The sequence below is a fragment of the Pipistrellus hanaki genome (genome assembly GCF_964339955.1).
Source record: "Pipistrellus hanaki genome assembly, chromosome: 2".
Lineage (NCBI taxonomy): Eukaryota > Metazoa > Chordata > Mammalia > Chiroptera > Vespertilionidae > Pipistrellus > Pipistrellus hanaki.
In genome coordinates, this window is record NC_140504.1 from 105,372,364 (window position 1) to 105,398,575 (window position 26,212).

At 36.3% G+C, this 26,212-nt stretch overlaps 1 protein-coding gene across 1 annotated transcript in view; it reads left to right on the forward strand.

Annotated features, from left to right (window-relative positions):
• ATR (ATR checkpoint kinase) overlaps positions 1–26,212 on the forward strand; it is a 181,471-nt gene that overhangs the window by 150,072 nt on the left and 5,187 nt on the right. Inside the window, exons 37-45 of the mRNA XM_084872405.1 lie at positions 2,774–2,871; positions 5,540–5,772; positions 7,387–7,521; positions 9,225–9,425; positions 10,435–10,578; positions 15,876–16,026; positions 19,047–19,203; positions 19,812–19,965; positions 21,364–21,515. Coding sequence (XP_084728531.1) covers positions 2,774–2,871; positions 5,540–5,772; positions 7,387–7,521; positions 9,225–9,425; positions 10,435–10,578; positions 15,876–16,026; positions 19,047–19,203; positions 19,812–19,965; positions 21,364–21,515 — 1,425 coding nt within the window. The remainder of the gene's footprint in view (positions 1–2,773; positions 2,872–5,539; positions 5,773–7,386; positions 7,522–9,224; positions 9,426–10,434; positions 10,579–15,875; positions 16,027–19,046; positions 19,204–19,811; positions 19,966–21,363; positions 21,516–26,212) is intronic.

Sequence of the window (26,212 nt, forward strand, 5' to 3'; positions counted from 1 at the left end):
AGAGCGTTGGCCCATACACTGAAGGGCTGTGGGTTTGAATCTGGTTAAGGCCACATAGTACCTTAGTTGCAGGTTTGATCCCTGGTTCCAGTCGGGGAGCGTGTGGGCAGCAACCTGTTGATGTGTCTCTCTCACATGGATGTTTCTCTCCTGTTTCCTTCTGTTCACTCTAAAAATCAATGGGAAAAAAATCCTCAGGTGATGATTAACAAAAAAACAAAACACCCACAAAAAACTATTTTAATGGGATAAGGCATGTATACTTAAAAAACATTTTATACTAACAAGTATATACAATGAAAATTACATGTTCTTCCCATTTCAGACCCTCATACCTGAGTCCCCCTTCCTAGAATACCAGAATTCCTTAAATCTGACATATTGAATGGTTTTATTTAATTGCCAGTAGAATCTTCTAGCCAATATATTAGAAGTAATATCTATACAAAAATGGTTTTGACATCAGACTTGTAGAAAGAACTTATCTCTTAAACTAGATACCAGGTGAAATGTAACTTAATTTCTTCTATTAGCAAATTGTAGGCAAATAGTGTATTATTTCATGACTACTTTTTATATTGTCACAAATTATTAATTCCTAAGAAATAATAATGATACTCCACTCATTCTTTTTATCTTGCTCATTAGCATTGTTTTACATAGTAAGGTAATTTATTTCAGAGCAATAGATATTTAAAGTTGCCCATTACTGTGTATTTTGACTTCTCAGTTCAATATTTTCAGGAATCAAAGCAATATTTGTTTATAAATGAAAGGATTGTAATATTATCCAAGTTTTCTTCCCAAAATGGAATTCAGGTTTTATAAAATCCAAACTTAATTTTATTTAATAACTAGAGGCCCGGTGCACAAAATTTGTGCACTCAGGGGGTCCCTCAGCCTGGCCTGCACTCTCTCACAGTCTGGGAGCCCTTGGGGGATGTCCAATTAATGACTTAAGCCTGCTCCCCTTAGCCATCAGTAGAACATCCTTAGCACTACCGTGGAAGCAGGAGAGGCTCCTGCCACCGCTGTTGCACTCACCAGCCATGAGCCCAGCTTCTGGCTGAGCAGCACTCCCCTGTGGGTACACACTGACCACCAGGGTGTAGCTCCTGCATTGTGCGTCTGCCCCTGGAGGTCAGTGCACATCACAGTGACCCTTCATTCTGCCAGTTGGTTGATTTGCATATTAGCCTTTTATTATATATGATGATTATTAATTGCTTGTTATTGAGGCAGAATTTCTGGCCTATTGGCATTTTAAAATTGAAGTATAACCAGAGGATATTTTTCTTTCCTAAACTATGTAATAGCGTTCATTTGCTCTTTAGTATTAGTATATGTATTGGTATATAACATTTACTTAATACATTTCTTTGAAAATGGAGTTATTTAGAGTCCTTGATATGCATAACACTGTTAGGTATAGTGTGAGATACCTATAAATATAGTTTAAGAAAATAGGCAATTTTATTTATTTATTTATTTATTTTTAAATATATTTTTATTGATTTTTTACAGAGAGGAAGAGAGAGGGATAGAGAGCTAGAAACATCGATGAGAGAGAAACATCGACCAGCTGCCTCTTGCACATCCCCTACTGGGGATGTGCCCGCAACCAACGTACATGCCCTTGACCGGAATCGAACCAGGGACCTTTCAGTCCGCAGACCGACGCTCTACCGCTAAGCTAAACCGGTTTCAGCAAATAAGGCAATTTTATAACATTTTATCCATAGTAGTTACACTAAAACATTTGGATACTTAAAGGAGTACACTCAGCTATGGAGATTCATATCCTTTTAATGATTGAATAACTGTTATTACTAATTAAGCATCAGTATTTGCCCTCAAGGAATGCCATTCTAATTAGGTTGAAAAACTTTAAGCATGTAAAACATTTAAATATTGATGTATAATAGAATGGTATCAAAATAAGTAGTATAAATATCTTTTTTATATTATCAAGATACCAAAAATGAGTCCAGAATTTGGGCAAATCTGAAGTCAAAACTCATGCCCTTGGCTTTGTGATTTGAAAAGTATACTTTTTTTGTACTGCATTCCTACAGAAACCTGGTAGGCCTTATGAAGACGGTAGGATTTGAAAGATAATTACATTTAAGAAGGAGAGGATATTACTGACTTTTCACAGATAGGCAGAAAAACGGGGTTTGAATGGGTTATTCAGAGGATTGTGAGGAAATTGGAATTGAGGGCAGATGTATGCTGGTGAGTGATAAGAGACTAAGATTGGAAAGTTATGAAGAAACAAAATTGTGAATATTTGAATCCTAGGCAGAGTTGTTCATGTGGTCTTAATATATAAATAGTTGGTTATTGATTCTGAACATGGGGAAAGCATGATAAAACTAGAATTTAAAGAATGTTAGTCTGGAATTTATTGAAGGGAAGAAATGTAGAATTAGGGAGGCTAAGTTATTATAATTTCCCAGAAATTGAGTGATTGGGCATGACCTGGGCCATGGAATGCAATTAAAGGCACAGATCCTAAGGACAATTTGAAAGTAGTATTGATAGGATTTTGAGTAGGTCATAACTTATATTAATTTTGTTGCAGGCAATATCGAGCTTAGTAGGAAAAAAAGAGAGAGAGTAAGTCAAAAGATAATCCCTATTGGGAAGAAAGAATGATACAATAATTTTTGTCAGAAGGCTATATCTAATTCAAGTAATAGTTTAAATCTTAAATTTTTAATGTATATAATATAAAGAACACTACGTTAATATCTTCTCTGTATGATTGCAGATCTCTACAATATGGAAATCAATTCATTTATCAGTCAATGCCAAGGATGTTATCACTATGGCTTGATTTTGGTGCTAAGGCATACGAATGGGAAAAAGGTATAATTTGTATGTAAAATTTTCAGGAACCAAGAAGAATGGTAATTTTTATATGAAGTCAGATTTAGCCTCACAGTTTAACTTATTAAAAGCTAGGAATGAATTTGATAATTAAGATTTTATAAATTAAAAAAGTTAGCTATAATTCAAAAATAAAATTTAAAATTATTTTATAGTAGAGGCTTGATGCATACGATTCATGAACTTGTGGGGTGGCAGTGTGTGGCCTATGTGGACCTGCCTGCTATGGGAGCGTCACTCATCCTAGTCAGCCAAGCAGTTATGGACCCGCCCTCTAAGCTGCTGCTACCTGGGCCAGCATCTTCTGTGGAGCCAAGTCCACTCGCCTCTCCAGAGGACCCAGTCGGGGCTGGGCCCAGGGACAATAGCACTGAGAGGCTGCAGAATAGGCCTCAAATCCACCTCCTAGCCTCCGGGATCAGCTCTGAGAGCTCTGTAGCTGCAGCAGTGCTGCATGGCCTGTAGGCATATGGAGGATGCATCAGGGAGCTAGGAGGAGGAGGAGGAGCATAGGGTGAGGACACAATGATCATAGCCCAGGTTCCTGCCCTTCACTCATTCTGGTAAGTCAAGTGACGCTCCCACTGTGGTAGAGCACTGACCACCAGGGGGCAGCTCCTACAATGAGCATTTGCCCTCTGGTTGTCAGTACATGTCAGCAACTTGTCAATGTGTCATTCTGGTCCTTCCGCCATTTGGTCACTGGTCTTTTATTATATAAGGTAAGTGTGAACAAGAAACTTAGGGGAAAGACTGTCCTGGCCTGTGTGGATCAGTTGGTTGGGCGTCATCCAATGCATGTGCACCAAGGGGTTGCTAATTTGATTCCAGGTTGGGCACCTGTACAGGTTGCACGCTCTATGCCCAGTTGGGGGCGTGCAGGAGGTGGCCAATAGATGTTTCACTCTGACATTGATGTTTCTCTTTGTCTCTTTCCCTCTCTCTCTCAAAATCAATTTTAAAAAAAATTTAAAGGGGGAGAACTAAACATAGACTTCTTAAGTTAAAATAGGGTAAACTTTCAATATTATATAAATTTTATTTGTACAACATAGTTATTCAACATTTAAATACCTAACAAAGTAATCACTGTGATTAGTCTGGTACCCATCTGTTACTGTATGAAATTATCATAATATTATTGAATATATTCCCTATGCTGTACATTACATCCCCTAGACTTATTTTATAAATTTGTACCTCATTCCCCTTCACCTTTTTCACCTTTCCTCCCTATCTACTCCCCCCTGGCAACCATCAGTTGTTTTCTATATCTATGAATCTGTTTCTGTTTTGTTTGTTGGTTTGTTTTGTTTTTTTAAATACCTAAACATAGACTTTTTAAGTAGTTATAGTTTAGGACCTGCAATTGAAAATTTGCCCACTCTTTGATGAAGCTAACAAATATTGGAAAATAATAAATAGTTTAAGCCAAATAATTTACCATAAAAATTATAATGGGTTGTGGCTTGTTTTGTTTGTTTCTACTAAAAATTAATGGCCCTTAAATTTTTCAATGGCCCTAAATATTTTTTCCTACATGGACAGAGAAAACTATATTTTTACAAATTGGCACTTGGCCTGGTATTGTACATGAGAATAGCACACATTACTCACTCTTTTTCCATGGAGGAAACATTCTAAGACCTCACTGGTAGTACTGAAACCATTGGTAGTACTAAACCCTAATCAACTTCTTCAACTCTGTTAGAAATTTGGCAGCAGCTTCTTCATTGGCAAATGCAGCCTCTGCCATAATTTTTATATTTTTCAGTCCAGATCTGTTCCTGAATCTTTGTAACTTTATTTGTAGTAAGTGGCTTGGTATCACTTATTTCAGGGATTCCCTTGCTGAAATCTTTGTATGGGCTCATTACTTGCTGGTGCAATACGTTACTCTCATTCGGAAAAGTTATTCTGTGTATGTCTTCCATCCACAAATTTAATTCCTTTTCTATCTTAACTAAGCACTTCTCATATATTGTGGCTGAAACTTCTGCAGTTTGAGGTGCAATAGCAAAACTAGCACAACTTTTTTTTTTTCCTTCTTCAAAACTTCATGGATAGAAAGAAGAGTCTTACTATAGATGTTAGCAACCCCAGCATATGATTTTTTTTTTTTCTTTCCAGACTATTGAGAACTTTTACCTTTTGACTTGAAGCATTTTTAGGGCTTCTCTTTGGCATATATGAATTGCCACGGTCACTACTCCTGTCTTTGGGGCCATTATTAAAGTAAAATGAGGGTTATTGATATAAGCACTAAAATACATTAGTAGTCGATCTAATAAGTGAGAGACCTAAGTGACTAGCATGTATAGCATGAAGACATTGGACAAAAGGATGCATCATGTACTAAGGAGGACAGAGTGGGGATGGGATGAGATTTTATCATGTTATTCAAACTGTTGTGCAACTTAAAACTTATTAATTGTTTATTTCTGGAGTTTTCCATTTAATATATTCAGATAGCAGTTGGCTGTTGGTAGTTGAAAATATGGAAAGCAAAACAGTGGATAGGGGGGATTACTTTAATGTCTTAAAGCTGTTTTTAAAAACAAAATTTTTCTTCTGTAAAATGAACTGTTATATTGTTTTATTCTTTCTAACTTCTATTTTTTTTTTTTTACTTTGATTTTTCTTCCAGCTGGCCGGTCTGATCGTGTCCAAATGAGAAATGATTTAGCTAAAATAAATAAAGTTATCACAGAACACACAAGTCAGTTAGCTCCATATCAGTTTTTAACTGCTTTTTCACAGTTGATCTCTCGAATTTGTCATTCTCATGATGAAGTTTTTGTTGTCTTGATGGAAATTATAGCCAAAGTGTTTCTGGCCTATCCTCAGCAAGCAATGTGGATGATGACAGCTGTCTCAAAGGTAATATATTTATCACAACAGTGGGTTTTTTCCCCTTCTTATATGGCATTAATTACTTAATGCTAATATGTAGGTGTGAGTTCAGGGTTTCTCTCTTATATTAGATTTGTAGTAAACATAAATATTAAAAAAACAAGTTGTAGCATAATGTTTCATTTTAAAAAAAATATATTTTATTGAGTTTTTACAGAGAGGAAGAGAGAGGGATAGAAAGCTAGAAACATCAATCAGCTGCCCCCTGCACACCCCCCACTGGGGATGTGCCCGCAACCAAGGCACATGCCCTTGACCGGAATCGAACCTGACACCCTTCAGTCCACAGGCTGACGCTCTATCCATTGAGCCAAATCGGTTTCGGCCATAATGTTTCATTTTAAAATTTGGAAATATCTATCATACCAAATGAATTGAGTAATAGGTTTAAGATCAAAGAATTCAGCATGCTTTTTCTTTATAAGGTATATAAATTGTTAGTGGTTGGTATAAAATAGCAACGTGCCCTGGATGGGTAGCTTAATCAGTTGGAGCGTTATCTATACACCAAAAGGTTGCAGGTTCAACTTCTGGTCACTGCACATACGTAAATTGCAGATTCCATCCCTGTTCAGACGCATATGTTGGGCAATCAGTCAATGCTTCTCTCTCACATCAATGTTTCTCTCTCTCCTTTTTTCTCTCTCTAAAATCAATCAAAAGCATATCCTCAGGTGAAGGTTTAAAAAACACACACATAAAACAAAAATAGCGCCCTAGCCAGTTTGCTCAGTGGATAGAGCATCAGCCTGCAGACTAAAGAGTCCCATGTTCGATTACCGTCAAGGGTTGTAGGCTTGATCCCTGGAGCATGCAGGAGGCAGCCAGTCAATGATTCTTTCTCATCATTGATATTTCAATCTCTCTCTCCCTCTACCTTCCTCTCTGAAATAAATAAAAATATATTAAAAGACAAAACAACAACCACCTATTTTTTCCCCAAGTTTTTTAATCCAAAGTACCAAAAGTGTTAATACTAGATTGAAAAACGTTTTTGCATTATTAATGGAACTTTACAACTTGGTAAATACGTTTGTTTAATAAATGTTTTAGAGACTTTAAAAAATATATAGAGATAAAAAGGAAAAATTTATACTTTTAATATTTTAATATGTTTTATACATTTTCTGTGCATATTTTAGCTCTAATTTTTATTACATAGATACATAATTTCATGATTTCACTTAAGATTGTTACCATAAGTCTATTTTCATGTTACTAAGTATTCTTCAAAGACATAATTTTAATAATTATATAAAATTCTGTAGTAGTTAGCCTTAACTGTTGATTATTAAGATTGTTTTCACTTTTTTTGCTATTGTATTACATCTAGACACATCTGCATTTATTTTCATTTCTGTTTTCTTCTTCGGGGTAGATCCTAAGAAGTGAATTCATCAGGTCATAGGGTGGCAGCATTTTTATGACTATTGATAATATTGCCAAATTGATTTCCAAAAAGTTTGAATCAGTATCTAGTAACCGCATCATGAGTACTTTTAAAGTTGATTATTGTTAAAAATTTTGTTGTTAATTTTTTTTAAATCTTGTATAAAATTGTATTTGACTTTTTTTTTACAGTCTTCTTATCCCATGCGTGTGAATAGATGCAAGGAAATACTAAATAAAGCTATTCATATGAAAAAATCTTTAGAGAAGTTTGTTGGAGATGCAACTCGTCTGACAGATAAGCTTCTAGAATTGTGCAATAAACCGGTATTGTCATAAATCTTAGTATGGTATAGACCAGTGGTTGGCAAACTCATTAGTCAACAGAGCCAAACATCAACAGTACAATGATTGAAATTTCTTTTGAGAATGAAATTTTTTAAACTTAAACTTCTTCTAATGCCACTTCTTCAAAATTGACTTGCCCAAGCCATGGTATTTTGTGGAAGAGCCACACTCAGGGGGCTAAAAAGCCGCATGTGGTTTTCGAGCTGCATTTTGCCAACCACGGGTATAGACGAATGTTGGATATTTTTATGCAAAATTTCTAGATGATTTTAGCTAGTTTTCTTTCATTTGACTAAGTTAAAATTATAACATATATTGGTATACACAGATAGCAGAAGTCATCAAATTGTATGCTTTAAAGCTGTGCAGTTTCCCCTAATAGAGCTGTTTTAAAATTACTAATATGTCCCTCTCTTCAAATATCCTCCAAATTTCTAAAAGTTCTTAATGTAAATTCTTCTGAGAGTAAATTATCCATGTTTATGGAAAACAATTTTAAGTAGAAAATATGAGATAAGCCATGTAAAATGTGCAGTGAATTCAAATTGTCTCTGTGGTTGTTTTCTGTCATGTCTTTAAACTTTTAGACTTTATTACATTAACCTACATGAAAGGGAAGAAGATTGGATTTTTGATTTGTTTTAATTCTTTCAGTACACATTTTATTACCTACCTGGAGACAAACATTATGTTGAGGGAAACAAAGAACATAAGACATGTTCTTCTGTCTGGAAGTGCGCATGGTCTCATAGGAAACTAAGTAAATGGTTATTATTTAGTGTAATAATTCCCCTTTTTAAAAGTAAATTTGTGAGTAGAATATCGGCATGCTTATAGGAGTGAGCCACTCTTGTACCTAAGGAATTGGAGGGCAAAAACCTTAAAGAATGTGTAGGAAAGACAGAGGTGGGTATATGGCTAGTTACTAGAAGGGAGAGAGATTCCTTATGTAGTTAATAACTATATTTCTCTTTACAAATATTTACTATCAACTGTTTATAGGTGAGAAAATATAAGGTTATCTTATCTCTCACCTTTCCTTCAACAATAAACATCTTGAAAAAATAATCTGTTTCCTATCTGCATTAATTATATTTGCTTTCTAATGCACTTGATGTGGTAAAAAAACAGTGTGATGATAATGGCCAATGTTTATTAAACACTGACACTTTTACAAGTTTTTAATTCTTTATCTGAAACCTTTGTGGCCAGCTACATTTAGAAATTAAGAATTTTTCAAATTTTTAAAGGAAATACAGTGCATTACTTTTTTTTGAGTATCATAATCAGATATATAATTATTTTTGTAGTGAAACATTAATTTTTGTACTAAGTGCAAAATTTTGCTGCCAAATGAGATGTAATAAAAAAAGTTTTTACAGAGCTGTTTGAATTTTATAAAGTCTGATAATGGATTATAGGCCTCTATTATCTCCTTTTGTCATTTAACAATCCTACTATTGTTGACTAAGTAAAAGAATACAGAGTGGTTAAAATAAGATGATGTATTAAAAATACTTAAAAATAAAGATAAGAAAAAAAATACTTAGAAAACTACAGACAGTGGGGCTATTAATTAAGATATTGCAGAACTGAAATTTTGTTTTGGATGAAACTAGAGATTCTATAATTCAAGGTAAACAGAGAAATTAAAATGTACAATTTCCCCTTCCTCCCCCAAGGTGGATGGAAATTGCTCCACATTAAGCATGAGTACTCATTTTAAAATGCTTAAAAAGTTGGTAGAAGAATCAACATTTAGTGAAATCCTCATACCTTTGCAATCAGTGATGATACCTACTCTTCCATCAATTCTGGGCACCCATGCTAACCATGATCCATTTCCTGGTCATTGGGCTTATATTGCAAGTTTTGATGATACGGTAAACCTCAGTTTTATATACCTATAACTAGTATGTTTCTTAAATTTAATTAAATTAAAAATTTTAAATTAATTTTAAAAGTGTCTTTTCTCAGATACTAAGTGAATTTTATTGGCAAAGAAGATGTGATTGGAAATACAGAGAAGTATTGATGAAATAAAATTAAGTGATAAAAATCCAATTTTCAGCCTAGTACTTTGATTTTTTACATTCTTACATTTGTTTTTAGTATGAGTATAATCTTTTTTTCACAATTTGATTTTTCCATGCTCTCCTTTAGTCTTAAGTATAGAGAACAGGAAAAATAAATACAATCTTTTGTTTCTATTTTATAAGAAAGTGAAATTCAGCTAGGAAGAGCCTGATTCTTTTTTTTATGGCTGTTTTAAAGAAATGGTAATAGAGTATTTCTAAGTAAATACTTTTGAAAAAAATTATTACAATGCTTTTGTTTTAAAACATTTGTTTAACTCCTTCAGAGCCAGTTATTAAATCACATAATGCAAGCATTCTTATTGCTTATAGTAATGATTTGTTTTAACTCAATATTATTAGGTAGACATAGTAAGTAGATTTGAATTTGAAGGAGTTTCTTTTTAAAATAATCAAGTTACTTTCAATTGATAAACATTTGTTATGATGAAAGACATTTAATAACAGTGTCTTAGCCTTTCAAGAAAGGTCCTAAAAATATTTAAAAATTTTTTAAAACTTTGTGACTACTTTAAAGGCTAAATTTGGATGTGTATGTACTTACATTGCTGATAAAATAATCCTTTAATTTCATAGTCATTAATAATTGGAGAAAATTGTCTCTACACATGGGCAACCATTCTCTTCATACATCATAGATAATTAAGATAAAATAAATTGTTAAAAGAATAAATTTACCACATAATATAGATTTTTCTCCTTTTTATTATGTTAGATAACACAATATTTATAACATGTATAGAAACTTACACAAAGAATTTTGACCTTAATTCATATATAATTTATCATCTTTTAGGTGGAAATTCTTGCTTCTCTTCAGAAACCAAAAAAGATATCTTTAAAAGGAACAGATGGAAAATTCTACATCATGATGTGTAAGCCAAAAGATGACCTGAGAAAGGATTGTAGACTAATGGAATTCAATTCCTTGATTAATAAGGTTTGGAGATAGTTTGCTTTTATTTTAGAATTATAATAATTACTGTCAATTCAATACAGGCTTTTCAATATCTCATTTAAGATCAGTCTTAAAAACAGGAATAAAATATATTGCTTTTCATTTTAAATTAATTTTTAAATTGGGATATTGTTCTTTATTGATTCTAATGTCATACTTTTTTCTTGACATTTATGTGGACTACTTATTCCTAAAGTTTATAATGTGTTTTTGGTCAGTGATGTGGTTTTGAATTGGACAGGTTATAATTATAGTTATGTATAATTTATTTCATATAGCTCTAGAATTAAACAAAATATACTTTATACTTACCTAATGTATTTATGGGTTAATCATGTGAAAAGCTTTCTTATGCTAGAAGAGAATTTTTCAAATGAAGCTATAATATTAAATTGCAACAGTAAACTGGGGATATTATAAAATTCATACTTGTTTATGCATTTTTGAGATAATTAAAATTAAACAGCAGTCTCTGTGCCTAAGTACTTAATATTTTAATATTTGTGGAACCAATAAAATAAAAGAATACTTTGTTTTTGTCAAATATGCAATTATAATATTTTAACAATATTAATATTGTTGTCACATTTGGTTAATAATTTTATTTTTTAATAATAAATCTTAATTGTTCAAATTATTACAGGTGTTTCTCTCCCCCACCCCATAGCTCCCTTCCACTTAATTCCTCACCCCACCCCGGGCCCTTACCTGTCACCACTGTCTTCATCCATAGCTGTAAGATTTTTGTCCAATCTCTTCCCGCACCCCTCAGACCCTCTTCCCCCTGAGAATTCAGTTCACTCCCTTTCTATGACCCTGATGCTATTACATTCACCAGTCCATTATGTTCTTCAGATTTTTTTATTCACTTGATTTTTAGATTCACTTGTTGGGAGGTTTGTATTTGATATATTTTTGTTCATAATTTTTACCTTTACGATTTTCTTCTTTTTCCTCTTATTAAAGAATACTCTTTAGCATTTCATGTAATCCTGGTTTAGTGGTGATGAACTCCTTTAGCTTTTTCTTGTCTGTGAAGCTCTTTATCTGACCTTCAATTCTGAATGATAGTTCTGCTGGGTAGAGTAATCTTAGTTGTAGGTTCTTGCTGTTCATCACTTTGAATATTTCTTGTCACTCCCTTCTGGCCTGTATAGTTTCTGTTGAGAAATCAGCTGACAGTCATATGGGTCCCCCTTGTAAGTAACTAACTGTTTTTATATTGCTACTTTCAAGATTCTCTCTTTGTCTTTTGCCCTTGGCATTTTAATTATGATGTGTCCTGGTGTGGTCCTCTTTGGATTCCTTTTGTTTGGGGTTCTGTATGCTTCCTGGACTATTTCTTTCACCAGGTAGGGAAAGTTTTCTGTTGTTATTTCTTCCAAAAGGCCTCCAATATTTTGCTCTCTCTCTTCTTCTGGCACCCCAAAAATCCAGATGTTGGTATGCTTAAAGCTGTCCCAGAGGCTCCTTACACTATCTTCACACTTTTAGGTTCTTCTTTATTTCTGCCTCTCTGGTTGGGTGTTTTTTGCTTCCTCATATTCAAGATCTTTGGTTTGACTCTTGGGGTACGTTGATCTACAGTTGAGTTTCTGTATATTCTTTATTTTAGACAGTGTATGCTTAATTTCTGACTGGTCTTTTTCTATTTTTTATTTTTTATTTTTGTATTCTCATTAAGGTCTCTTCAAGTTTCTCAGCGGTTTTTAGAAGATTCTTGAGTAACCTTATAAATGTGGTTCTGAACTCTGTGTCGTCCAGTAGTTTACTTTCCTCCATCTCTCCCAGTCGTGACATGCTTCTGTGTCTCTGCATTTTGGTTGCCTCCCTGTGTTGATGGAATGGCTTTGTGTGGTAGGTGACCTATAGGGGCCAGTAGCTCAGCTTCCCCAATCACCTGAGGTGGTTGCTCTTGGTATACCCCTTTGTGGGTTGAGTGCAATGTCTTGGTTTAGTTAACCCTTGATTGCTTTTGGTACACTGGGAGGAATTAACCTCCAGGCCAATTGGCTGTGAGGACCCGCTATGTCTATAATGGAAGAACTCCTGCATTGGCGACACGCTTATGGTGCAGGACTTGTTTCAGTGGGGCTTTGGTTCTCCTTGATTCTGCCTCCCGAATGTGTCACTTATGAATGTGAGGAATTTAAATCTGGTGTCTCACACTGACCGTTAGGTACACTGGCTGCTGAATCTCCAATGGGGTACAGTTCAGCTACTGTCTGAGGCCACCCTGCAGGAACAACTGTGAGAACCACAGTCCTCTCCTCCCTGCTTGGAGCTTGGAGGCTTTGGAGCTGTCAGTATTGGGTTGCAAGTTTGCTAGATTAAACTGCAATAGAGAAGGCCATTCATATGCAAAAGCTGCTACTTGGAGCATGGGTGTATTTGTAGATTGTGGTGGAGTCTCAGGCTAGGGCATGGTAAACATCAATGGCTGGCAGTGAGCCTTCTCTGCCTTTCTGACCACGTCCCCGCCTCTTGCACCCCAGCAGAGCAGACAATTATTCCTCCTTGCAGCTTTGCAAGCAAGCCATCCTCACTTTCCAACCCGAGGGCAGACAATCCAGCTTTTCCCCAAAATCTGGATTTTAGAGAGATTGGGAGCTTGTCTCTCTTTGGGTTGAAGAAAGCAACACTTGCTAACAACCGTGATCTGCAGCCAGCCCCTATCAGGCAAGCCCCAGTACCTCAGTTTTTTAGCGCTTGTGCCCTGAATATTCTTTTCTCTTTCTGTCTAGTTGTAGAACTTCTACGTAGCCAGCTTTCCCTTGATTCTAGGTCATAGACGTTTTGTCTTTTAGTTTTATTTTATTTTATTTTTGTTTTGTTTTGTATTTTTTAAGTAAATCTTTATTGTTCATATTATTACAAATGTTCCTCATTTCCCCCCCTTCATTGCTCTCCTCCACCAGGTTCCCATCACACCCATGCCCTTTCCCCACCCCCCATTGTCCTTAGCAATAGGTGCGCAGTTTATGTTCAGTCTCTTCCCACACCCCCCACTCTTTTTTTCCCCGAGAATCATCAGTCCACTCTCCTTCCATACCTCTGATTCTATTATATTCAACAGTTATTTTTGTTCATCAGGCTTTTTAATTCCATTGGTTTTTAGATTCACTTGTTGATAATTACCTATTTGTTGTTCATAATTACCTATTTGTTGTTCATAATTTTTATCTTTATTTTCTTCCTCTTCCTAAAGAACCCCCTTCAACAATTCATATAATTCTAGTTTGGCGGTGATGAACTCCTTTAGCTTTTTGTTATTTGTGAAGCTTTTCATCTGGCCTTCGACTCTGAGTGATAGCTTTGCTGGGTAGAGTATTTTTGGCTGTAGGTTCTTGCTATTCATCACCTTGAATATTTCTTGTCATTCCCGTCTGGCCTGCATGGTTTCTGTTGAGAAATCAGCTGACAATCGTATGGGTGCTCCTTTATAGGTAACTACCTGTTTCTCTCTTGCTGCTTTTAATATTCTCTCTTTGTCTTTTACTCTTGGCATTTTAATTATGATTTGTCTTGGTGTGGTCCTCTTTGGATTCCTTTTGTTTGGGGTTCTGTTCACTTCCTGGACTTGTAGGTCTAATTCTTTCACCAGTTGGGGGAAGTTTTCTGTCACTATTTCTTTCAGTATGTTTTCGGTATCTTGCTCTCTTCTGGGACCCCCATAATTCTGATGTTGGTTCGCTTGAAGTTGTCCCAGAGATTTCTTACATTATCTTCAACTATCTGGATTCTCTTGTCTTCTTGCTTTTGTGGAGGAGTATCTTCTGGCTCTTTGTGTTCCAAATCTTTGACTTGATTCTTGCGATCTTCCATTCTGTTTTTAGGACTCCGTGTGATATATTTTATTTCAGACGATGTATTCTTTATTTTTTGTTGATCCTTTATTATTTCTTGTTGATCCCTTATTATTTCTTGTTGATCTTTTTTCATATCCTCATAGGTCTTATCGGCCTTTTCTAGGAAATTCTTGAAAAACCTATTTTCAAAACCTGGTTTTGAACTCTATATCCAGTCGCTTTTTGTCCTCCATTTCTTTCATTTGTGACCTGTTTCCTTGTCTTGGCATTTCGCAGCTTCCCTGAGTTGGTAGCATTAAAAGTCTCTTTCTTCAGCTTGGATGGGGCGGAGTTTCCTGGTGGAGCCTACAGCCTAGGCTTCCGTCAGCCACGCCCTATGAGACTCCTGAATCTCAGTATTCCTCAGGGTCCTTCACTACTCGTTGCAAGTACATCTGAGAGAAAGGTGCCCTCAAGTTTCGCCTGCTACCAACAGTCTAGGCTCTACCCCAATGAGGCCGAAACTGGGGTTCAGTTCAGTTGGAAGTGGAGTTCGGAGCAGTCCGGAGCTTTTGTCTCCTTCCTGCTAGGGCAATCCAGCAGCACAGTCAACCACCCATTCTCTGCACGCAATGTGTGCGCCTCTGAGACTTCCTTTTGTCGCTCCTCTGGGTTTCCACCTTATAACCCAGGCTCTGTCTGTATGAGCCTGGGTCCCCAGGGTCTGGCCTAGAACTGGGGTTCAGTACAGTCAGAACTGGGGCTCAGCACAGTCCAGAGCTTTTGTCTCCTTTCCACTAGGGCAATCTAGCAGCAGAGTCAACAGTCCCTCCTCTGCGCGTAATGTGCGTGCCTCCAGGGGCTCTGCCTTTCCCCGCTCCCCTGAGATTCCGCCTAACAGCCCAGACTCCCTCTGTATGAGCCTGGGTCCCCAGGGTCTGGCCCAGAACTGGGGTTCAGTGCTATTGGATCTGGGGTTCAGCACAGTCCGGAGCTTTTATCTCCTTCCCGCTAGGGAACACCAGCCAGGCATTCAGCCTCCCCCTCCTCTTCGACTCCGTCCTCTCCGTGCGCGCAATGTGTCTCTGTACCTTAGGCTTTTACAGCTCCTCTGATTTTCCTTCTGGTTTTCTCTTTCCTTCTCATTGTAGAATTTCCAGTCAGTCGACTTTCCTGTAGTTCTGGGTAATGTCCATTTTGTATTTTAGTTGTATTTTATTGAAATTGTTGTGTGAGGCTGCAGTTAGGTATTACCTATGCCGCCATCTTGGATTCTCTCCCAAGTCAATTTTAATGATTTAGAAAGAGATTAGAGATACTGTCTAACCAGTTTCCTTGCCTGTCATTCTGAAAAATTATTCATCTACACTACATGGTAAGCTTTTTATTGACCTTCTTTTGCTATGAAATGAACAATCTTTAGATATATTTGATATAACATTTAGAGATTTTTAATTTTTAATTTTATGTGTGTGTTGTTGTTTTTCATAGTGCTTAAGAAAAGATGCAGAATCTCGTAGAAGAGAGCTTCATATTCGAACATATGCAGTTATTCCGTTGAATGATGAGTGTGGGATTATTGAATGGGTTAATAACACAGCTGGCTTGAGACCTATTCTCACCAAACTATATAAAGAAAAGGGTACTAAGATTAATTTTTATAATATAAGTATATAATTTGCATATAATAGCTGCTAACATGTATAATATGGTATAATTATTATTAACACATATCATAGCATATTCTTTTGGTATAAACCATGATGAAATTTCCATTCAAATGAGATCCTATATACAGAAATACTTAAGTGTTTGTTTTTTTCTTTTTTGTGTTTTAATTCCTTTGTTATTTTCATCCCAGGATTGTGTTAGCTTAAAAAAATGTATAGAAAATTTATTTTTCACAGAGTTATTGGTTAGCAATTCTGGAATGATAATGTGTATACTAGATTTTAGCAAATAAGCAAATATATTGTGGCTAATGGGAGCTAGTTTTTCACTGTTAGAGAAAGAAAAGAAAAGGGAAGGCTGGAATGAAACTGAAATTATTAGAATTGAAGTGGAGCCTACTACTGGCCAAATCTGGCATAAATGAGCACCAAAATAGATAATAATAGTATTAAATTATTACGTATGGAATAAATAATTCCACACCAATGTAAACAAATACTTGAATAAATAAGGAAGTACAAACAGTTCTTCTTTATATTAGAATTGCAGTGAATAAATGATGGAAATAGAAAATTGTCAATTAGCAAACACCATAGTAATAATTGTTGCAGGCAGTGAATCTCAATGGATGCTGAAATAGGGAAAATATGACAGGACACAGATTATTTACAGAGTTTCAAAGTATATCCCCCAAAGATAGCTTATTAATTACAAAAGGAAAAAGTAATAACTTTGCAATGGTAAAACAAAAATATAATTGCTCAGAATATTTTTTATTTTTTCAGTTTGAATTTTATTATTTTTTTCATTTATTTATTTTTTTAATTTATTTTTCTCATTTTTTCATTAAGGTATTATATGTGTACATACCTTACCAATCCCCACCCCCCTGCTCAGAATACTTTTAAAAATGTCAATATAATGAAAGATAAAGACAGAAATTTCACATATCTGAGAACATTAAGGAAGCATGATAACTGAATGCAATATGGAATCCTGGATTGGATCCTGACCCAGAAAAAGGGTGATAGTAGGACAGTTGGTGAAATTTAGATAAGGTCTGAAGATTAATAATAATATAGTAATATTAATTTTCTGGTTTATATAATTATATTACTGTAATGAAAAATAAGAAAATTTAGGATTTGGATATATGAGAACTCTGTAATGAAATTTTTTAAGTCTAAAATTCTACTTTTTAAAATGCATGTGATGCAAATACATCTTAACTAAATAAAAGAGAAACATGCAAAGTAACATCACTCCGCTATGTCCACAGCCAATCAGAGTGAGTATGCAAATTAACCCAACAAAGATATAGGTTAATTTGCATATGCAGGCACAGAGCGGAGTGAAGCCTGCTGTGAGGGCAAGGGGAGCAGCAGAGGAAGCTACTGGAGTGGTGCTCCAGACAGAAGCGAGGATGTGCTAGAGCCAGGCCACCTGGCAACGGGTATGTTCTGACTGCCAGACCCCAGGTGGCCGGGGAGCGGGGACTTACCCGTTCTCCGGCGGCTGGGAGTGAAGCCAGGGGCCTATTCTTGCACATGAATATCATGCAATGGCCCATGGCCCAGAATATCATGCAATGGCCCTCTAGTAATAAATAAATATATCAGAATGAATTATAAGTGTTAATTTTCTAGGGCTGCTGTAACAAGGTACTACAAACAGGTTATAACAGTGGAAACTTATTCTCTCACAGTTCTAAAGGCTAGGAGTCCAAAATCAGGTGTGAGTATGATCATGATATTGCTAAAAGCCCTAGGGGAGAACCTGTTCCAAACCTTTTTCTTTGGTGTCATCATCAACCTTCTATGTTTCTTATTGATACTTATAGGTGCATAAGCCCATTCTCTGCCTCAGACATCATAGCATTTTCCCTAACTCTATGTCTGTTTTCTTGTAAGGATACCAATTATATTAAGGGACCACCGTGATGACTTCTTAATCTGATTACATGGACAAAAACCATAATTTCAAATCACTTGCATAGGTACCAAGGGTTAGGACTTCAATACATTTTTTTCAGAATAAAATTCAACCCATAACATTAAATAATATTGATGAGTTATGTATTGTGCTAAGTATGTTGTGTACGTTATTTTATTTATTGTTGTTAACAAGCCCAATTATTTCTTCTTTATAATCAGTGCCAGAGAAGTCAACTAATTTATCCAAGTTCACATAGCTAGTATGTTGCAGAACTGTAGTTCAAACATATTTGAATCTGATTTCTGGAACTTGCTGTTGACTATTTTATTTAGAAGGATGAAATAATGTAGAAGTATATATATATATTTCCCACATTATTATGAACACACAATTGTACTCTGCAACATTTAACTCCCAATAACCTCAGATTGCAAATTTGTCCATCAAACTTTTAGCTGTGCATTGTTTTATGAAGATTAACTGTTACTAATTAATCTTAAAAAGCACCAAACCAAGGTGAGCCTAAAAGACATTTGATAGAGTCAAAGCAGTTATCTAACATGGTTCACAAATATATGAGAAGTTCTGCTTCCCCAGATGATTTGCATTTTGCAAGATTAGTTTAAGAACCAGGTATACTGTGAATCTTATGGGCTAGCCTTCGCACAGAGTAAGTTATTCCAGAACACCATAGTAGGTTTTTTAGTAATGATTCTGTGTGGATCTACCTATACTACATACTGATTAACAGGGAGATCACTATAATTTTTGTGAGGGCTGCAGCAATTTTACAAGGGGTACTATTCACATTGGATTTATTCTGTGTGCTATCTTCTGGTATTATTATTATTTTATTCCATAACATTGGTTTTATTTGACATTAATTATAATGAACAAGAAGATAAATTTATCTATACATAATTGAAAGTTTTCAATTCTGCTCTTGAATAACAGTTTAAATAAAAGTAGAGGTTTTCTGTCCTATTTTTAACAACAAGAAATTCCCCTTTTCTCATTTGGCTTATGAAGATTCATGGAAATCACTCTGCCTTGCAGGAGTTTATATGACAGGGAAGGAACTTCGCCAGTGTATGCTACCAAAGGCAGCAGCTTTGTCTGAAAAACTCAAAGTATTCCAAGAATTTCTCCTGCCCAGACATCCTCCTGTTTTTCATGAGTGGTTTCTGAGAACATTCCCTGATCCAACATCATGGCAAGTTACCAAGATTATAATAAATTAGAGGCCTGGTACATGAAAATTTATGCACTGGAGGGGGGCGTCCCTCAGGCCCGCCTGCCCCCTCTCAGTCTGGGAGCCCTCAGGGGTGGGAGGTGACCTGGTGATCAGGGGAAGGTGACGCCCCATCACACCTTTGCTGCTGCCACTGCTGCCTCAGCTGGCCCTGGTTACCTGAGCCTCAGCTGGCCCTGAGCAGCTGGGCAGCCGTCATCCGAGGCTTGCCTATGTCTTGGGCTGGCTGAAGAAACTGGGTGCCGTCATCTTTGAGGGCATGGCAGTCAATTAGCTTATTCCCTTCTTATTGACTGTGGGTGTTGCCATCTTTGAGGGCAGGGCAGTCAGTTAGTATAGTCCCTCCTTATTGGCTGTGGGCACCACCATCTTTGAGGGCAGGGGAGTCATTTAGCATATTCGCTGCTTATTGGCTGTGGACGCTGCCATCTTTGCAACAGCATGAGGGTCAGTTAGCATATTTCCTCTTTATTAGATAGGATTATTATGATTGGATATACTAGTAAAAAAGTATTTTAAGTTTATGTTACCTGATATACATGAGGATATTTGATAGGCATTTTCTTTAGGTACAGTAGCAGATCAGCATACTGCCGTTCCACCGCAGTTATGTCAATGGTTGGTTATATCCTGGGCCTGGGAGATCGTCATGGTGAAAACATTCTCTTTGATTCTTTGACTGGTGAATGTGTGCATGTGGATTTCAACTGTCTCTTCAATAAGGTATATGATGTGACTTTTACTCTAGGTAATTGTATGTTTTCTACTAATTTTCTTTACTCATTGGTAGCAGTTAGTCACAGGTGAGTCACATATCCCATAGCCTTCTGTAAAGCAACTTAGGATGGTGAAAACTCAGAAGCATAATATAGTAAAACTAGCAATGAAATTAAGTCTAAAAACATAGGTTCAAGTTCTAATTCAATTAGTTCCTAGTTACATGCACATGGACAGAGCATTTCATTTTACTGAGTCTCACTTTTAGAGAAACAGTAGTTTAATATAATGGTTTCCAAACATGTCAGCATATCACAATCATCTAAGGTGTTTTTTTGTTTGTTTTTTGTTTTTTTAAAATATGCTTTTTCATTGATTTTTTTAGAGAGTGAGGAAGGGAGAGAGAAATAGAAACATCAATGGGAGAGAAACATCGATTAGCTGTCTCCTGCAAGCTCCCTACTTGGGATTAAGTTCACAATCTGGGCATGTGTCCTGATCAAACTAGTGATCTCTTGGTGCATGGGCCTATACTCAACCATTGAGCCACACCACCCAGGATAAGAGGATTTCTGGTTTTTTTTCAATGCAGATACCTAGGAAACATCCCAGGAGATTCAGATTCTGTAGATCTAGAGTAGGGCCTGAAAATTAAGGTAATTGGATTCTCCCTAAGATCTTCTCCAATTTTCCAATGTTAGGATTTTGGAAAGCATACTAGTAGGTAGACCACTTTTTTCTTCATTCTCCTTTTCTATTGGTTGCCTTCTGCTGTCGAATACAAAAAAGGTCACAGGCCAAATTGAGAACAATCAGAGATAAGCCATTGGTATATGTTAAATTATACAAGAGAGGAATTTAGGGAAACTGGAAGGATGAAAAAGTCCTAGGAAAGGCTGGTTAAAGAATGGCAAAAAATAAATGACCTGGACTACATTACATTCCATGTTACATTTCCTGTCTGAGGGATGTGAACATATAATGCTTGGCTATATCTTTTCCTCTACTCTTTTAAAATGAAAGTTTTAAAGAAAAAAAGAAATATATGACAATATATGTAAGTACTTTATATTATTCAAGAAGGATATTAAGGAAGTTAATATAAAATAAAACATTGAATGCATAAGAAATTCTCTTTAATGCTGTTTACCATAGTAATTCAGTAAAAGGTGAGTCCATTCATCCTCTAGATCTTATACAAGGGGTTGCACTTACATTCCCCAAATAGCAAAGGTAGAGTCATAGTCATATAGATCCTTTGTGATATGAGCTCTAACATAGTTAACAAATATAAATATGTTTGCTTTTTGCTAAATGAGTCTAGACATGAAATTCTAAATTTTTTTTCATAAAGATTTTAAAATTCTAACATTGTTGCTTTTTAATAAAATGTATTGTTTTAAGGGAGAAACCTTTGAAGTTCCAGAAATTGTTCCATTTCGCCTGACTCATAATATGGTTAATGGAATGGGTCCTATGGGAACAGAAGGTCTTTTTAGAAGAGCTTGTGAAGTTACAATGAGGCTGATGCGAGATCAGAGAGAGCCTTTAATGAGGTAATCACTTATATTTTGTAAACAATTTATAGTAAGTTAGAATGTAATTATTGGTTCCTAAGTGTGCTTTCTTTATATAGAAGCCACTTTGCATTGGTTGAAGTAGAATTATTAAAATAAAGCTTTATGTAATTTACATACCATAAAATTTACAATTCATAAAATTCACTCTTTTAAAGTGTATTCTACAGTGGTTTTTAGTATATTCACAAATTTGTGCAACTATCACTGCTTAATAAAAACCAACCATCACTGTTATCTAGTTATAAAACACTTTCATTACCCCCAAAAGAAATAGTTGCAATCATTCCCCATCTCTACTTTCTCACCATCCCTTGGCAACTATTAATCTACTTTCTGTCTCTGTGGATTTGCCTATTCTGGATACTTCATATATAAATGGGATCTTACAACCTGTAGCCTGTTGTGTCTGTTTTCTTTCACTTAGCATAATGTTTTTAAGGTTTATCCATGCTGTAGCATGTATCAATACTTCATTCTTTTTTTATTGCCAAATAATATTACATTGTATGGAAACAATTTGTTTATCCATTCATGAATTAATGGACATTTGGATTGTCTCCACTTTTTGGCTATTGTGAATGGTGTGGCTATGAAATTTTGGGTATAAGTTTTATGTAAATATATATTTAGCTAGAGGCTTGGTGCATGAAATTTGTGCACAGAGGGGACATGTCCCTCAGCCCAGCCTGCACCCTCTCCAATCTGGGACCCCTCTCATAATCCAGGACTGCTGGCTCCCAACTGCTCACCTGCCTGCCTTCCTGATTGCTCCTAACTACTTCTGCCTGCCAGCCTAATCACCTCTAAGCACTCCCCTGCCAGCCTGATTGATGCCTAACTGTTCCCCTGCCAGCTTGTTTGTCCCTAACTTCCCTCCCCTGCAGGCCAGGTAACCCCCAACTGCTCTCCCCTGCAGACATGGGTCCCTCTCAACTGCCCTTCCCTGTTGGCCTGGTCACTCCCAACTTCCCTCTGCTGGCCTGGTGACCCCTAACTGCCTCCCCTGCAGGCCTGGTCCCCCCAAACTGCTCTCCACTGCAGGCCTGAGTCCCCCCCCTAACTGCCCTTCCCTGCAGGCCCGGACACCCCTAACTTCCCTTCTCTGCCCGCCTGGTCCCTCCCAATTGTCCTCTCCTGCTGGCCATCTTCTGGTGGCCATCTTGTGTCCACATAGGGACATGATCTTTGACCACATGGAGCAGCCATATTGTGTGAAGGTCAATCTACATATTACTCATTAGATAAGATAGATGTCTGATGCATGGGTGGGGGCCAGCTGGTTTGCCTTGAAGGGTGTCCCAGATCAGGGTAGGGGTTCCCTTGGGGCATGGGGCAGCCTGGGCAAGGGGCCTGTGGTGGTGTGCAGGCCGGCCACTCCCCCTGGCAACCCAAGCGGAGGCCCTGGTATCTGGGATTTATTTATCTTCTACAATTGAAACTTTGTAGCCTGGAGTGGAGTCAAGCCTCCTGCTTGCTCCATGGTGGCAGCCGTTTCTGTTGGAATTTATGTATCTTCTATCATTGAAACTTTGTAGTCTTGAATGGAGGCCTAGGCCGGCAAGAGCAGGCGGAAAGCTTGGCTTCCTCCATTGCCTGGGAAACCCCAGCCTCCCTCCTGCTCTCTGTGGCCGTAGCCATCTTGGTTGAGTTTATTGCATATTCGCTCCTGATTGGCTTATGGGCGTGGCTTGTTGGTGTAGCAGAGGTAGGTCAATTTGCATATTACTCTTTTATTAGCTAGGATACTTTTAGATATACCTTGAAGTAGAATTGCCGGCTCATATGTTAACTCTAAGCTTAACATTTTTAGGAACTTTGAATCTTTTTCAAAGTAGCTATAATACTTGATAATCCCACTAGCAATGTCTAAGACCTTTAATTTCTCCACACCCCTACCAACACCTCTGATTATATGTATTTTTAATTTTACCTGTCCTAGTGGGTGTGAAGTGGTATCTCATTGTGGATTTTTTAAAATTAAGTAGACTTATAATAGTTAAATTATTGACTTTTTCAAGGTGGGAACAGTTTTGTGATTATGTTTTAAAGGGCCCTTATCTTGAACAGATGCATTCTTAAATATTTATAGAAGAAATATCCAGATGTTCGAGGTTTGCTTGGAAAGGAAAAATCCATAAAGAAGTGGGTAGAACAGTTGTGGGTAATTGGTGGTCAGATATGGATGGGTACACAAGGTTCATTGTGCTATTCTGAGGACTGTTGCCATTTTTTTTTTTTTTTTTATTCTTCCTAATTCAAGAGTGTAAAAGATCTGTCAGAAGTCTGACTTCCCACTCCCACTCATGTCTGAGTTGTCTAACTTCCCCACAAAAACAGCGGCAAGATAGGTAAATGCTTTAATTGGGGGCAGGTGTGGGGGGAAAATAGTGTCCCATCTACAGTGTCATGCTTAATGGCTCAGCTTGTGGCCCTTGAATCTTCAATGAAGGATGATCTGGGCATAGACCAATATGCTCAAGTAAATGATTCAGACATGTTTTTGCCTGCATTTGATGTTGCTCAGCTGCTACTTGTTCCTGCATTCTTTACCCTGGCTTGGCTGTGTGATGGGCAGTCCCTAGATATCGGGGAACCCCATCCAGGTCTGAGGCTAGAGCCACCTGAAACCAAGTATTGTTACCAACCTACTGACAGCACACAACAGGCAACAACTTGGGAATTTTCCCAAGAGAGCCATGTCTAGCTGCTGGTTATGGTGCCCCCACATCTCATTGTGAGTATAATTTACATTTCCCTAATGACCAGGGATGAATATCTTTTTATATGTGTTTGTTTGTTTGTTTTTTGGTCAGTTATATATCCTCTTTGGACAAATGTCTATTCAAATCCCATTTTAAATAAGATTTATATTTTTATTGTTGAGTTATAAGAGTTCTTTTATATAAGTAGATACTAGCCCCTTGTGAGATACGATTTGCAAATATTTTGTCTGATATATGGTTTGTCTTTTTCCTTTCTTGATGATGCCCTTTGAAGTGTAAAAGTTTTTACTTTGATAAATTGCAATTTGTCTCTTATTGTTATTTGTGCTTTCAATGTCATTATCTAAAAACCTATCGCATAAATTACAAGATATGAAGAGTTATACCTATGTTTTCATCTGTTTTATAATTTTAGCTCTCATATTTAGATCCTTGATCATTTTCAGTTATTTTTTTCTATCTAGTATCAGGTAGGGTTCCAATTTATTCTTTTGAATATGCATATCCAGTTGTCCCAGCACCATTTTTAAAAGGATTATTTTTTCTCCATTTAATTTTCTTAGCAATTTTGTTAAAAATCAGTTGCCCACATATAGAAGAATTTATTTCTGGATTCCCAGTTTTATTCCATTTATCTTCATTTCTAACCTATGATAACACACTGTCTTCATCACTGTAGTTTTGTAGTAAGTTTTGAAATCAGGAAGTGTGATTAGTCCAAATGTTATTTATTTTTCAAGATTGTTTGGCTTTTCTGGCCTGCATAGCTCTGAGGTTGAGCATCATCGACCTATGAACCTGGAATTCAATTCCTGGTCAGAACACTTGCCCAGGTATGGGCTTGAACTCAGTGGGGTGCCTGTAGGAGGCAGCTTATCAGTGATTCTCGTCATTGGAGTTTCTAGCTCTCTCTTCCTCCCCTTCTCTGAGATCACTCACACACACACACACACTTAAAAAAAAAAAAGATTGTTTGGCTATTGTGGGTCCCTTGCATTTCCATATGAATTTTGTCAATTTTTGCAAGAAAACAGCCTGGATTTTATAGGAATGGCATTGAATCTATAAATCAATTTGGGGATTATTGCCATCTTTGCAATATTAAGTCTCCTGACCCATGAATGTAGAAATTCCCCCCCCCCATTTATTTATCTTTAATTTCTTTCAATGTTTTGTAGTTTTTAGTTTGCAAGTTATTTAACTTTTGAAAAAATGTTTCTAAATGCCTTATTGCTTTTAATGCTACTCCAAAAATAATTTTATTTTTTTATTTTTTATTGCTAGTGTATATAACTGATAATAGTATATTGATTTTATATCATACAACCTTGCTGAACTTGTTTATTACTTTTAAGAGTTATTTTTGTAGATACCTTAAAATCTTCTCTCTACAACATGTCATCTGAAAATAGTTTTACTTCTTCCTTTACAATCTTAATGCCTTTTCTTTTTCTTGCCTGATTGTCCTAGCTAGAACAATGTTGAATAAACATGAAAAGAAGTCTGCATTCCTGTATTGTTCCTCATGTTAGGGCTAAAGAAGTCCATCTTTCACCATTAGATGTTATGTTAGCTGGAGGAAATAGTCAAACCTTGAACAAATTGGCAGTTAGGGGCACCAATACCCTTGCACAGTGGAAACTCTGCATATAACTTTTGACTCCCCCAAAACTTAACTACTAATAGCCTATTGTTGACTGGAAGCCTTACTGTGTGACAGAAATAGTCAATTAACATATTTTGTATGTTATATGTATTATATATTGTATTCTTACAATAAAGTAAGCCAGAGAGAAGAAAATGTTACTAAGAAAATCATAAGGAAGAGAAAATTTATAAAAGTGGACATAATTATTGTAAAAACTCCTCATATAAGTGGACCTGTATAGTTATATTGTTCAAGGATCAACTAGTTTGTAAAAAGGATTAAAGTTCATTTATTTACCTTTT